Below are 15026 nucleotides of genomic sequence, written 5' to 3'. Positions count from 1 at the left end.
TGACAATCACACCTAAGTCGAGAGATAGGCTTCAGGAGAAACCTTGAAAAATCTCTGGATGAGCCAACATTGTATACGCCAAAAGTTCCTTGTATGGACAAGCACATGCAGTCACCTCAGTGGTGATAGTCCGCCCGGTCTTGCCCGTCCTTAGGTCCGATGTCCGTTGATGCAGCCGCAGTGGTGGCCTGGTGGTGACCTGGAGTTGGTGAGCTGTCCACCTGCCCACCACTGAGGTGCAGACCGCAGCGCCGCAAGCCACAGCAGGGGCACTTGGGAGGAGCTGCAGCCAATCACATGATCCAAACCGTACTTGGCTTGACCAAAGAAGGCCCAAGAAACAGGCTGGCAGCGGAGAAAAGTGGGCCTCGGAAGCTTGACGACATGCAGGCGTAACTCTCGACTTCAGGTTGGGGTCTTTCGGATGGGTCAAGTTACTGCTCGTCTGTACATCCAGGTCATTCATCGCTCACACCTCAACGTCTCTGCATTCCCACCCGTCATTCTTACCAAGCATTCGCCCCTCTTGTATCACCACATACATTCTGACGCATTGCCGACTCCCTGACCTATGCCACCTTCCTGACTTCCCGAGATTCCGTTCCAAGTCACTGCGAGCCCAACAGCTCCGGCTCGCCACACTCCTCAGCGCTTCAAAGACCGGATCCAAACACAACGCTCTCAGCTCCATATTCCCACTTCCGGCTTTGCGGTCCACCAAAGCACCCGACCTGAGTGGCGGCCGGGCTCCTCCACCGCGGACCTCAAGACCCGCTCTCTCCGGCTCTCACCTGGCCTGCCCAGCTGCCGTCCAAACACCGCCTTATCAGCGACCTCGAACCGTCCACGCTGTCGCCATTCTTCATCCCTCCCGTCCAACCCACCCACGTCCCAACCGTCCACTCATCCCTTCAGCACTTGCGAGAATCCCAGTCCACGTCCTGCGGGAGCGAACCTCGGTCCCGCAGAACCAAACTCCATCGCCGTGGCAGACCAAACCCCCCTCCAGACCTCCATCCAGCGCTCCCCCACCTCCGACAATCCCCCGCTTCTGCCGCCGTTGACCTCGCCAACAACCGCCGCCCGACCGCTACGAAATACCCTCCAGCCGCAACTCCCTCCGCTGCCGCGCCCAAACCCACCGCCGTCCGTGTCCGACCCTCGCCCGGCTTCTACATCGGCTCGCCCCGCGCAGGTTCTTGGAAGGAGACAGAGGGCAGGGTTTGACGGAGGAGAGGCGCAGGAGGGAGAGGCGCCACACAGAGACCCTCTCGCCAGCTCCAACCACAATCAGAAACGTAGACGCATTGGAAATACTGCCATGTTGGCGGATACTAGAGGAGATCCGTCCAACAACCACTCTTCGCATCCGGTGTCTAACGGATCCCGAGCCTCTACCTCGACCCAAACAGGCGCCATGCCCAGCGCTGCCAGGAACAGCTGGGGCCCGGCCAGGTCCGGGCCTGCGGAAACATACCACGGACACAGCCGCGAGGAGGTGTCGCGCATCCTGATCCAAGCCCTGAACGACCTGGGCCACCACGCCGCTGCTGCCATGGTGGAGGAGGAGAGCGGTTACCAGGTGGAGAGTCCAGACGTGGTTGCGTTCAGGGAAGCAGTGCTGAGCGGCTCCTGGGTGAAGGCGGAGGAGCTATTATGCGGCAAGAACGGCGACGGCCGCGGTGGTTTGGTGCTGGCACCCGGGGCGGACCGCGATACCATGAAATTCCGCCTACGCCAACAAAAATTCCTCGAGCTCCTCGAGCAGCGGGAAACGGCCCGGGCATTGGCCGTGTTGCGTAACGAGCTCACACCCCTCTGCCAGCAGCAACACCAGGCCCTCCATCTCCTGTCAAGGTTCCTTATGTGCCAGGACGCAGATGATCTCAGGTCTAAGGCCAACTGGGACGGTGCGAATGGGCAGTCTCGGCGGATACTCCTGGCTCAGCTCTCAGGTGAGTCTTTAGAATATTTTGTTGCAAGGCCTCGCCAGCCAGTCAGGCACCAGGAGTTCGTTCTGTCAGCTTGGGCTGCCTTCTAGGCTCCCCATGCAGCAGATGATCCTTGGGCTGCTGTCTGACTGGCACAGGCTGGTCTGGTTATGTCGGATATTTTCAGGGGGGAAAGTGTAATGAGCTAACCTGGCTCGCAGAATCTATTTCGCCCTCGGTGATGCTTCCCGAGAATCGTCTGGCGAAACTGCTAGACGACGTGAAGCGGAGTCAGATGGATCGTTGTCTGTACCACACGTCGAGTGACGTACCATCGCTCTGCGTCGACCACTCCTGCCCTCGGAGCCAGTACCCCTCCAAGGTCATGGCCGAGTTCTCTAACCCAAACATTATCGTCAACCGCCCGACAGATGAGGTCTGGCACGTCCGCTTCTCACCCGACGGCAAGCGTCTCGCGAGCTGCGGCACCGAAGACTCGGCATGCGTCTGGGATGTGGAGCGGTTGACTCTGCTCAACCAACTGCATCCTCATATGGACCGCGGGATTGGCAGCCTTTCGTGGTCCCCGGATAGCAAACACCTGGCAACGTGCGGATTTGACCGCACTGCGAGGATCTGGAATACGGATGTACGTAACCAATCATGGGTATTTCAGTTTCTCTAGTTTTTGATGCTGACAGCATGATGTGTTATAGACAGGGGAATGTGTCCGCGTGCTCAGCGGCTTCGGCGAGCCTGTAAGCTGCTGCGCCTGGACATCCGACGGGCAAACCCTCATCACAGGGTCCTTCGACAAGTCCATGTCCCTCTGCGAGTGGTCGATGCGCGGCGAGCGTCTCTACACATGGAAAGTGACGCACCGGACCGAGGATGTGGCCCTCTCGCACGACGAGCGCTGGCTTGTGGCCATGGACGAGCAAAGACGCATCCACGTCTACAGCTTCCCCACGCGCGAGCACTTGTACGACTACGAACTGAACGCCCGCGCCACGTCGCTCACCATCAGCCGCGACAACAAGTTCTTGCTGATCAACAAGACGGATAACGAAGCGGTCCTGATGGACCTTGAGACGCGCAGGATTGTGCAGCGGTATGCGGGCCATCGCGGCGGGCAGTACACGATTCGGAGTGACTTGGGGGGCGCGAACGAGAATTTTGTGATTAGCGGGAGCGAGGGTGAGTGCTTCTTCCGGCAGGATAATCCGTCGTGTCATGGATGATGATGATGGCTGACATCTTGCAGACGGCCGGATCTGCTTCTGGCACAAGCTCACCGGCCTCCTGATCCAGGACATTGAGGCTCACAGCGATAGCTGTAATGCGGTTGCGTGGAACCCCGTGGACCCGTGCATGCTCGCGTCGGGCGGTGATGATGGCAGGATCAGGATGTGAGTGTTCTCTTCTACCACTACATATTCATATTGTTTCGGTCTTACTAACATGAGTCACTCAGATGGTCAAACGCAGAGCGCGTCCGCGCGGTAACAGCCGCGGCAGCGGCGGCGGCGGCAGCAGCAGCAGCAGCTCCGGCCTCAGGTTCCAGGCATACTAACGGTACCGCGAGTAGGAATGGCGCCGGGAAGTCTGTGTCGGCGGCTTGAAGGGATTGAAGACGAGGGTGAATGAAGTGAAGTCGGGCTGCAAATGACATGAGTGAAGAAGAATAATAATGGGCACCATTGACTTGAGCTTGAATATGAGCATGACTCGATGATGAAGAGATGATGAACAAAGAAAGAGGAGTGTGGAATGGTATGAGAGGGGGACAAACAAATAACCTTCCTACCTTAGGTACTTACCTGCCTAGGTACCCAGGTACTTAGGTACCGACGGTAGTTTGCCTTGGCTTACCTTATTTACAGCACGAGGCTTTGGTGCTTGGTTTCAACAGGTTTTGCGTTCCACCCTTTCTTTCCCTGGACAGCGCCAGTTCATTATTAGAGCGAGGGGTTAGTGGATGATGCATCATGCATGGTGGCGGTTGGTATACCGGGGACATGGTCGAGTTGAGGGGGGTTAGGTATGGTAGATAGATGCTGTGGTGTGCTGGCGGTACGGAGTTTTGGAAGTGAATCAATCCCACTCTTGTCTTTACCGTTTCTAGATACCTATGGGCCTGAGCTTGATAGGCTATGGGTTCTGTTAGTGTTGTGTATGGTTCATGCCATGTTCCAAGGTTGGGTCTTGAGAGATGATATTGGCGTGGGGACTTCAAAGTGAAGCTATCGCTGCCATCTTATTCTGATTAATATTACAATGGTGAACGGATGTGCAGGTTCATTGATGATGTCGGATGTCGGGTCAATCTGTCAAGGACGAACAACAAAGAGGATCTGTACTCGTGGTTCTATGAGGTTTATTACATGATTGTTATTGCCAACGCATCTTCCATGTCCCTATTTCATCAAGCTCCACCTCACCACGGACCAGGGGATATAAAGGGACCTGGAGAGAGGACAGTTGCGTAGCCATGCGTCAAGACTCTGTCGTCGTGAATAGCGTATAGAGACTAGGATGGTTTACACACCAAGTGCTGGCTATTGTGCCCATATAAGAACGTCCCTCCAGCACCCCTTCTCCATGATCCCCAGGGTTGTCCCCACCAGTTCATTCCAACCACTTCATCATCATCTCAAGCACACCAATCTCACATAAGACTTGAACTTCCCTAACCCTTAGCCTTACTCAAGCATACACTCGGGAAGAACCAACAACTCTGTCAACATGAGCACCGGTTCCAATAAGAACTGGGCGGCGTACTCTTCATCGACCAACACAACGACTGGGTATGGTTCCAGCATAACAAGCTCCTCAAACACACCCAGCAGCCGGGATGTGCTTGTCCCCAAACCGCAGAACGGGAGTTTGTCAGATGTGGCTATGGAGAGGAGCTCGGATGCCCCGGATTGGGGGTTGAAGCCTAAGGGGAAGTAGGCTGGGTGGGAATAGTTGGGGTGTGATACAGCTGGAGAGCTGGACGAGGGGTTCTTACTTTTGATCAGGAGAGAGGTGAGAGGGTGGGGTTTGGTTGGGTGGGGATTAGGATACGGGAGCTGGGTGTGGTGGGTTTTCGATGGGTTCTCCCTAACTTGGTACTTTCGTTAGCAGATAGGTAGGTAAATAAAAGCCAACATGGGCCTCCTTGAGCGTTGGTCCTTACCTATAGTTAGGATTTTCAACCAGCAACGCCTCGAAGGCTCTTTTCATTGTTGTATGAAAGGACCCATATCCACACGGTCATCTTTCACATAACATGGGGAGTCATTCCATCTGATGAAGCTATATCTCACGAGGCCATAGGGTCTTTCGAGGTTGGAAAGGAGTGCCACGGATGTAAAAGCAACGACGCGACTTGGGCGAGGGATATTGAGGGCTTTGTTTCTTTAAGTTTGACATTCCTTTGAACGTTAGGAAGCGAACCGGAAACCCTGATGGAGGTACATACAAAAGGATGATAGATAGTTCCTGAAGCGGATGATGCTTGAGGATATACGACGAGTCGAACCGCTCGCTTCCACTCTAGGGCTTGTTCATCGCCTTGAAAATTAGAATCAAGTCTCGGGCACAGGTTACTTCCTTTCTCCCAACTCCGAGACGTACAAACTATCAACAGCGAGCAGCTAGGTTCTACTCCGTCAATCGTCAGGTAGAAACGATCCCCAACCACAACCTCTCCAGCCCGTCGAGGACAGCTTGCACCAACACAGAAGTCCATGGCTCATGGCGTAGACATTGCCCCGCTATGTCGGTGTCTAAACCGTTTGTCCATCAATCCCCATGGACGTGGTGGCTCCTTTCCCAAGAGGGCTTGTTCGATGCCTGATGAAGGCAAGCCCCGTGATTCTGGGGATCCTGACGCAGGCTATGCAGCTGACGATGAGCTTGACGACGATGACGAGGATGTTGGGACGGACGAGAATGGGCGAAGTGGCGGGGTGCCTGTGTGAGGTTGATGACAGGGGATGTGGGAAGGGGATGCCGGTGGTGATGGATCAGGTGGGAGTGTGAAGGGGTTTTGGGATGAGGGTCACAGTTGCTATTACTTAGTTCAGTCCTGCTACTGGCTCATTTCTCAAGCTTCATAGCATTGCCTCCTTGACATGGATGCTTTCCGTTTTAACATCCTCACCGTGATGACTTCGCGCCTCCTGAAATAGCTCTCGCCGGTATCAACTCCGAACCACACCATCACTCAAGTCTCAAAAGGGTCGGCTGACCATTCCAAGAGAGAGGCGTGGTGAGTTAAGGTCAGATGTTGGCAAGTTGAAGAATCCCGGATTTGAGCATTAGGTAATACGGAGGAGGGACGCGAGGCTGACCAGACGCGGGTTGGGCACCAAGGGGCTGATGCGAGGCTGTGCTGCATGTGTGGGTGATTCGCCGAACAATGTAACTCATCATTTATATGTCCTCATGATACAGAGTACCAACTCCCTCTCCCCATTCCTCTTCCATAAGCAACTCCCCGAGAAAAACACCCGCAACGGGCAGTACATGAATTCGTCACGAACAAGACCATCTTAGATCCTCAGGAGAACCACATCCCGACACAGTCATGTCCTCGACGTATACCGACAGGTGTGTCGATGCGACAGGGCCTCGGCCACTCAACCGGTTTGAATCAGCATGGGAGAACGCCGAGCAACCGCCAACGTTTTGCGCAAGATGCATCCTGCTCTTTTCTCCGCAGGGGCTCGCCGAGGCCTCTTCGCAAGAAGAAGGCTTCTTTCATTCAGTCCTCGACGACACCGGACTCTCCCAGGCAAGCCAATGCTCCCTGTGCAACCATGTCACCAAAATTCTTTGGCGGGACAACATTGACAAATCCTGCAAGGGCTTCAACGGATGGCGTCTCCAGGTCCGAGCGACGCGTGTGAAGCCGTTCCAAGCGCCTTGGAACAATGCGAGCTTGGCGAATAGGGATATTGGCCATCACATTCATGGTCTCAAGTTCCAACTTCATGCGCCGACCAGTGACCAGGACAACAACGCCAGTCTCAGCAGAAGCCGGTCACTGGTAGACTTTGTTACCTTCATTCCTGTAGAACCATATGGTACGTAATTACCTATTAATTAGTAGTAGGTCTGAAAGTGTCACAATACCCAAGGGACTAGGCAATTGCTAATATGCATCCCATCCTCAGAGACTCCTGGTGCCAAGTTCTTTCATTGCCGGCCCCCAGAACCCCCAAACACCTCGTTGGCTTTCGAGGCAGCCAAATACTGGCTACAAACTTGCCTCACCCAACACGCCAGCTGCAGTCGAGGCGGGCGTACCACCTTGCCCACTCGCGTCATCGACGTTGCGACCTCTAAGGTCCATACCGTCCGTCTTTACAAGTCCTCCCCAGGCGAGGAGGGACAGTATGCCGCTTTAAGTTACTGTTGGGGCGGCCCCCAAAAAGTTATTCTTACGAAGTCATCCCTTAACCGCCTCTTCAACGGCATCGCGGTCCATGAGCTAGGGCAGACCATCCAAGACGCCATAGAGGTTACGCGTCGGCTGGGACTTAAATACCTCTGGGTGGACGCTCTGTGCATCATCCAGGACAGTGACGAAGACAAAGCCGTCGAGCTCAGTCGGATGAGCGACATCTATCATGAAGCAACCGTCACCATCGCCGCGGGCGACGCGCTCACGAGCAATGACGGGTTTTTGAACCTCAGACCAAGCACACTACTATATCAGCGACGGAATGGCTATCGACCATTAGTCATGCCCGTTGGCGGAGGAGCAGACAGCATTGTCCAGCTTTACGACAACAACCTTTTCTTTGACCTGAGACGCTGCAATCTCACCACGCGGGCCTGGACGTTGCAGGAGATGCTGCTGTCGCCGCGTGTGCTGTTTTACACAAAGGAGGAGCCGATATGGTTTTGCCAAACCATCTGGGACAAGCACAGCGACAGAGGCGGCTTGAATGGACAGCTCTCACCCGGCTTTGCGGAGACGGTCTGGCCTTCCCCCGTCCACTACATGATCGCCGGCTCGGAGCGGGAGAACTGGCTCGATCTCCTGCGCTCGGCCGCGGACAGAAAGCCCTTTTGGAGGGTATGGGGCGCCCTCGTCGATGCCTACACGACGCGCAACATGACCTTCGCAAGCGACCGCATCCGGGCGTTGCAGGCAATAATTGATACCCTCGAACGCACGTCGGGCCACCGCTGCGTATATGGTCACTGGGAACCATGGCTCGGCCAGCTTCTCCCGTGGTGCGTCAAGGGGGGCAAGGGAAGCCCGGAGCGGGCGCCGACGGGAGCGCCCTCATGGAGCTGGGCATCAGTCACCGGGCCGGTGGAAATGCTGCGCCTCAAAGATGATTCCCATGTTACGGTCTTGGGGTTGCGGGATGGTGACAAGGCGCTGGAGCTGGAGGGTCCTTTGGTGGGAGCACCGGAGCTGCGGCAAATGCTGGATAATGCACGCAACAAAGAGCCGCTGCCTGTGGAAATCGAGTACTACCCGGATCTGCGCACAGGAAACCGTGGGGCATTGCAAGATGGAAGGGCGTACCTCATCTACTCAACGATTGATACGGAGTCGGATAGTCGGGTTTGGTTTATTGAAGTAGAACCGACGGGGAGCGGTCGGTTCGTCAGGACGGGATTGCTGTATTGCTTGCGGAGGTGGTTCACATGGAATGAGGTCTTGAAAGCGGGAGAGAGGAAAACCATATGGCTGCAGTGAAGACTGGAAGAGCTCAAGATGGGGAACGCGCGAGGTGTCTGGGAGAAGAAGACTAGTATTAAGCCAAACACCTAATGACGCTTCATTTGGTCTTTCCTGGTGAACTTTGGGTTGTCAACAAGACTTTCAATGTCAATAAGCCCCACGGGAGTTGTTGTTTTGGCCGATCAGAGAGTCCGTACTCTCCTCTTCGCCATTCCAAAAAGCCACCACACAGAACTTCTGCGCAATTCAAGAGACCTTCTCTGGGGCAACCGAAGGATTACCCACGAGCCAATTGCTGTGAATGAAGGGCTTGGTTCTTTGGTGCCCGATTTGTGGTTGCCCCGCTCTTTTGACCGCCCAACGCCACAGATGTACTCGGGATCCATCAGTACATACTATCTGGCTAACTACTGTAATTCGTCGGTAACTATCTGGAAGTAGTCTCCACTATCCACATGTTTAGAGAAAGGATCGTCACCTGGGCGCTGTCGTCGAGGAGCACCCATTGACTCGAGTCATGTCGACGAGTAAACACTTAGTAGTCTCGTTCGGAGCTGAGCAGCGCCACCTCACAGCAAAATTGGAGATGGCGAGTCTTGGACGAGGCCGTGCGGACTCTTGTAGAGTCGAAGGATCGGCGACGTGGCGTTACCTGTTACTTGATAGTGGTGCTCGTCGTAGCTGAGGAGTTCATATCTTCCAGACATGCATGTCAACGACTATAACTCTTGACACAAAGAGGAAAGACCGGCAACAGGATGCTGCCGTCGAGGAATGCCTAAGGCGGGAACCTGTTATCCCGGGCCATTCACTCGCCCATTCGCCGTCATATTGACAGCTGAACAGTCAGCAGCCTCACACACGACGTCGCGCCATTGCTACCTGATGGCATCTTGGTTGACGGAAGCGGTCGAGATGGACAGCTGGACGCAAGGGCTGGAGGTTGAGGTGAGGATGAGATAACCCCCTCGCCGACGATGATGGAGGGCGAGGTTGAAGGATAAAAGAGGGGGACTGCCGGACCAAAAACATCAAGAACCACACCCCAACAACATAGTCAGATCTGCAGTCTCATCACTTCACTCGACACAGCTTCCCAGCTATCATCACTTGCCCATCATGCCCAACAAGGCCCGCGACTACGGTGACCTCCGCGTCACCCTGACGTCCGAGTACGATTGGCGCTGGGACGACTCCGGCACCGGCGCCAATCGTGACGGTGCCTTCTGGCATCCCTATCCCCAGGGCGAGCTGCGTCCCGTCGGCAGCGTCGTCTTTGAGGGCCACCCCAACGCCAACAACAATTGGGCCGCCCTTTTGATCGGAGACAGCCGTCCTGCCCACGATCGTCACAACCCGGCCGTGGCTGCGCCGGTCCGCTACGATTGTGAGTTATGACTCTAGCCGTTGGCCACCATACCGTTTTCTCCTGGTGTGATTGCTGACAACGATATCTAGGGGTCTGGAGCGACAAGGGTAGCGGCGGCAAGCACGACGTTTCCATCTGGCGCCCAGTGGCCCCGGCCGGCTATGTCGCTCTGGGCGATGTGGCCTCCCGCGGCGGCGGCGCTCCTGGCACCGACCAAATCTGGTGCGTCCGCGAAGATCTTGTCCGGCCTGCCGAGTATGAGGACTGGTCGACCTGGGACGATCGCGGATCGGGAGGCAAGTGGGATGCCTCGTTCTGGGCCATCCGTCCCAGCGCCCAGAGCGACAACGATAAAGAATGGATCCCCGTGACGGCGAGCGCGTTCCGCTTCAGCGCCGGCTACAACAAGCCGAGCCACGCCCTGGCGCATGTCCCCGTGCTCTACGTACCCCCGCCCCCGTCGCATATAAGCTACGACCCTCCCAAGATCACGCCGCAGACGATTCCCGAGCGGGGCAAAAAGCTCAACACCTCGGAGCTGTCTGTCACCGTGCCGTTTGTCTGCTTCTTTGACGCCAAGGACCGCTTCAGCCTCGACTACATCACCGACCCCTTCTGCACCATCACCAAGTCGGTCGCGTGGAAGGTGCGCGATGTGGTCCCCAACGATTCGTCGACGACGATGACGCAGAGCTACGACGTTACAACCTCCGTGACGGACCGGCGCACGCGCGAAACCGAGCATACGGTCGGTAGCTCGGTTTCAACCGGGGGCGACATTCTCGTTCTGAAGTTTCAGGTCACGCTGACCTACCAGTTCCGCTTCCTCGACAGCAGGACCATTGAGAGAGGCCGGCAGGAGAGCAATTCCAAGACCATCCTCGTGGCGCCGTACTCGTGGGTTATTATCTGGGATTTGACCTCAGAAATCCGCGCTTACCGCTCCAACCGTTCCGTCATCACGAACCAGCTGAATGCTGATGCCGTCGAGATGGTCGCTGTCACCGAGGTGCCTATGGAAGAAAAGAGGCGCCAGGTGGGGTATGGAGGAGCGAATTAATACTGCTGTCGTTGTTGCTGCTGACTGAGGGAGGCATCGGCAATGATCTGGCAGTCCAAGGATCGACAGCTGGTCGGGAACGGATGAGCTTGGGCCGGAGGGAGTCGTGAGGACTGGAAGGACACTCGCTTGAAAGGAGAGATTCATGTGCGTTAGGTTTTGGGTAGTTTGCAATATCGGATCGATTTACTCTGTTTGTACTCTTCTTGCTTCCCCCCTTTTCCGGTGTCTTCAGGTGTCCTTGTTCATTCCAAACGCCTTCCACAAGCTTGACAGATCCGTTCAGTTGTTATGGATGACCTAATTCGAGAAACTATCCTTATCCTCTAGAGAAATCAAACGGACATGCAGGACAAAAAACTCCTCGCCGCAAATTTCGGCCGCTTGTGCTGTTGCCTCCAGTGTTAATCGGTCCTCTTTAAGCCAAACTCGTGCCCGCTGGGACTTGACATATTCATTGTCCCTCAGGCCCGGGTTGCCGAACGCCTCCGCAAGGTCATCGCCCTTGTCATCTGTCAAGAAACACCATGGTTCGGCGATGTAAGGTTGTCCCACAATTCGTCGCCGGAGTCGATTTTGGAGCTCTTCAGTGTTCTTCACCAGGCGTACCCCAAAGAAGAGAAGGCCAATGTCACAAGGGGATGAGTCTCCTTGATTCCCTCGGGCGAAGCAGATGCGAGCTACACCAATAGGTAGGGGAACTCCAGCTTGAAAGCCCTCAGGATATTTCACTTTCCATCTGGTCCAGTAAAAGCGGTGGGAGTTGCGGTTCCACTGATGTCTCGGAAATGCATCAGGTACGCTGATGACACCCTCGAACCCTGAAACCGTTTGAGGAAGAATCCAGAAAGGACTGTGGTTCAGCATTTCGATAACATGATACTGTGTGATGCCGCCTGATGCCGGTTTTGAATCACGGGCGCGATCGTTGATAAGTCTCGTGCCAGATATCGTGACTCGCCGCATGAGCAATGGCCTTGGGGCTTTCTCTCGCGTTTGCAGCTCATATTGTCCTGAGAATAAAATCGCTGGTAAGTGACCATATTTCAACAGATGGGTATCGTGTGCGCTAATACCTACGCTTCTGGGAAAGTCCTTCGATGCGAAGAGCGACGGCATCATGGTGTCCTGGAGCTCCGTATTTTGGTGACGGTAGAACCATAGGATCGTCTAATGCTTCTAATCCGAACGCTGGAGGGAAACCATGCCAAAGGTCACTGGGTGTAGCCAGTGATATCTGGGTAACCTTGCCATGCGTGAGGTCTCGTGTCACGGGGATAGGTGAAGCAAGAGTCGGACTGTTCACCCTGACCACCAGGGTTGGAAATGTTCCCGGCACCGGCCCGAGCTGGCAATTCAAAACAACCAGTTGACGTTCCGGGAACGTCGCGTCGAAACTAGTGACGGCCCAGAACGTCGGCGTCTCTTTAGGACAGTCGACGTTGGGCTGGGGTATGGTGGTCCACGGAGATGCAATCGGCCAGATATTTCCCGAGAGAGCAAAGCATGCCGGTGACTCCGCAAGCGCACCTTCGAGAATAACGCTCGCACCTTCGAGCGCAACGCTCTGTGACTCGGCCCAGTCTAGATCGAGCTTTCGTTGTGGATCGGCACAGTACCATGCAAAGATGGACTGGTCGTTCCATATCTTGATGATCTCCTGCTGCAACCTTTTAAAAGCTCTGGATCCCTCACCATACAGCAGAGGCATATTGACATTAAAGATACCGAGGAGGAAGTAAGCAATATCCTCTACTCTTGTGGTCTGGCGCTTCGACGCCCAGTACATTCTCTTAGCAGCGCTGGCTAGGGCGATAGGCACGGCATGTGAGATGAAGCATTCATCGACGAGGCTGGCCTCTGAAATAATAGGCAGAAGATCATCGTCATCCTTCTTGCCTAGGTAGGACCACTCTGCTGTATAGAACTTGACGAAAGTCGGTGCGATTAGTTCCTGGAGTGTCCATCCGCGCGTGAACCAGCGGCTTTGCGCGAGTTGATTGAGAAGCTCGCTTCTTCTATATTCTCGACCTGACTCATCGCGGTCGTGAACATCTGACAGGTAGGCGTAGCACACAAGTGATCGTTCGTACCACTTGTACATGGAGTTGATGGCCTCGGACAGCTCAGCGCTGCTAGACTTGTCGATGCAGCATGTGTCGATCCAGACGTAGTCAAGTCCCTGCATCTTCGCGTGCGCGCATAAACCCTTGAACTTCGCGAATCCGGTCGGCTTGGTTTTACGTGAGCGCTTCAGGTTTGTCATGTCAGTAAACAGGAGCTCCTCATTGCCCCAGGTGTGGGACAGGATTGCATAACAAGGGATGGAGCCCTCAATGAACTCCTCGAGTTCGAGGGTGTGGACATTGACCAGTCTCATAGCGTTAGGAGATGGGACGAATTTTCTTCTTTGAAACGTGTTGTTTGAGGATAATTAGGGGTAGGATGGAAACAGGAGGGCGCTTGGGAGAGGAGAACTGAAGTAGTCAGACGTTGAAGCGGAGCTGACGTTGGGCTTGGGGTAAGTAGCTGCGGTAAAAATCTTCCATGAGACTCCTCACAGGGACGCCCGACACTCAGCCTTACGAGGCTAAGGCACCTGACCGAAGTCATGCATGCTTATTCTCCTCTAACATCTCTTAGAGTATTGTATGGCGACGACAACCAAGTTTATCGCTTCTACAAAAAACACCACTGCAGGAGACAGAGACATAACAGGAGAGAGAGAAAATGGGTGTGTGTTTAGGTGTTTTTGAGTGTGTCTCGTATGGAGAGAGTGAAAGTGAGAAACAAAACGGTAAAATCAAAAGAGTGAGAAAGAGACTAGAAGGAAAAATGAAAGAATACAGGACCCTAGCCGATATGTGGAATATAACGTCGCCACGAAGGCTTCTGGAAGACGGATTCTGGGCACAAAGGTAGCGACATGAGAGCTTCGATTACAAGAACAGACCTCCCCGCAATGTTAAGAATAAAGATAAGCTTTGAAACCAGATCCAACGCCAAGAACGGAACAGGACAGACAAGCAGGGCAACAACTTCCACTTTCCAGACATCAATAGGACCACAAAAGAAATGAAATGCCAGAAAAGCAACAGCTATTTTCAACCACCATGCGAGCCGCTCTCGCGGCACATGATTGCCACCAGAAGAGCTGAGAGCCTCCAAAGCCAAATACCTCTCGTCGTTTGGCCTGGAGCATTATTCCACGTCAGCAAGTGAATGCTGGAGTAAACGAGACTGGCAGAGAAGGGTACAGCATAGGAAACGCCAAGTGTTTGGGGATCCGGGTCTTGAACGGATGGGAATGGATGCCATATTAGTCTGTCCCATTCCCATTCTCCTGGCCAATTGCGAACTCGAGACAGTAAGTTCAGGTCGAGGCTCAGGCGACCTTTCAAGACCGAACTCTAAGCCTGGTTGGCGCGGAACTGATGCTTGTGATAATCCTAATCTCCGTGTGGCTGGTTGGATTGTGTCACGGGTTGGCACCCGTTCCTTGAGGGTTAGGGTTGTGACCCTAACCCTAGCCCCACTGGTTTAGGTTGTAGAATAGTGGAGCCGCCTGGCCCGTGCACCCCACAGGTGAGGGGCATTTAACCCACGGGTCAGGTCCTCCAGGTTGTGCGTTCCTCGCGCAACCTCGTTGCTAATAAGAGGACCCCTACGTTGAGCCATTGAGCATCCCGTGGCAGATTGCCAGAAATCGCGTCCCAGTCTCCAGCGGCGTTCATCACGGTCAGTTGGGTGGAGCCGGAGCTGTCCAGTGTTAGCCTCTAGTATACCAAGTTTAATTAGATCATCACCCAGGCGAGGGCAGGGGCAGTAGGCCTTAGGGGCTTCCTTTTCAGGGCTAAAGCCCCCGGGGTCAACACCCCCCACTGCGCCTGAGGGCAGGGCGAGGAAACCGTGGAGCACTTGGTGGTTTGGTGCCAGTACCCCCCAAGGCCTAGACCCTGGGACCCTCGGGCG

At 54.8% G+C, this 15026-nt stretch overlaps 4 protein-coding genes across 4 annotated transcripts; 3 read left to right on the top strand and 1 right to left on the bottom strand.

Annotated features, from left to right (window-relative positions):
- Positions 1 to 1417: 1417 nt before the first annotated feature.
- VTJ04DRAFT_7986 (uncharacterized protein) lies at positions 1418 to 3553 on the top strand (the record flags this gene model as incomplete). The annotated part of the gene is made up of 5 exons (XM_069366372.1): positions 1418 to 1955; positions 2153 to 2580; positions 2648 to 3128; positions 3196 to 3340; positions 3406 to 3553. 5 exons carry the CDS (start codon positions 1418 to 1420, stop codon positions 3551 to 3553), a joined length of 1740 nt encoding a protein of 579 aa, XP_069217314.1.
- A 2954-nt stretch (positions 3554 to 6507) lies between these two features.
- Positions 6508 to 8640, top strand: VTJ04DRAFT_7985 (uncharacterized protein; the record flags this gene model as incomplete). Its single annotated transcript, XM_069366371.1, has 2 exons — positions 6508 to 7006; positions 7097 to 8640. 2 exons carry the CDS (start codon positions 6508 to 6510, stop codon positions 8638 to 8640), a joined length of 2043 nt encoding a protein of 680 aa, XP_069217313.1.
- Positions 8641 to 9744: 1104 nt separating this feature from the next.
- Positions 9745 to 11054, top strand: VTJ04DRAFT_7984 (uncharacterized protein; the record flags this gene model as incomplete). The annotated part of the gene is made up of 2 exons (XM_069366370.1): positions 9745 to 10012; positions 10084 to 11054. 2 exons carry the CDS (start codon positions 9745 to 9747, stop codon positions 11052 to 11054), a joined length of 1239 nt encoding a protein of 412 aa, XP_069217312.1.
- Positions 11055 to 11354: 300 nt separating this feature from the next.
- Positions 11355 to 13434, bottom strand: VTJ04DRAFT_7983 (uncharacterized protein; the record flags this gene model as incomplete). Its single annotated transcript, XM_069366369.1, has 4 exons — positions 11355 to 11566; positions 11972 to 12067; positions 12135 to 12245; positions 12585 to 13434. 4 exons carry the CDS (start codon positions 13432 to 13434, stop codon positions 11355 to 11357), a joined length of 1269 nt encoding a protein of 422 aa, XP_069217311.1.
- Between the last annotated feature and the right edge of the window lie 1592 nt (positions 13435 to 15026).

This window comes from Mycothermus thermophilus (genome assembly GCF_041956435.1).
Source record: "Mycothermus thermophilus strain CBS 625.91 unplaced genomic scaffold VTJ04scaffold_5, whole genome shotgun sequence".
Taxonomy (NCBI): domain Eukaryota; kingdom Fungi; phylum Ascomycota; class Sordariomycetes; order Sordariales; family Chaetomiaceae; genus Mycothermus; species Mycothermus thermophilus.
The sequence above is the reverse complement of the archived record's forward strand: the minus strand, read 5'-3'. Positions and strand labels throughout refer to the sequence as shown.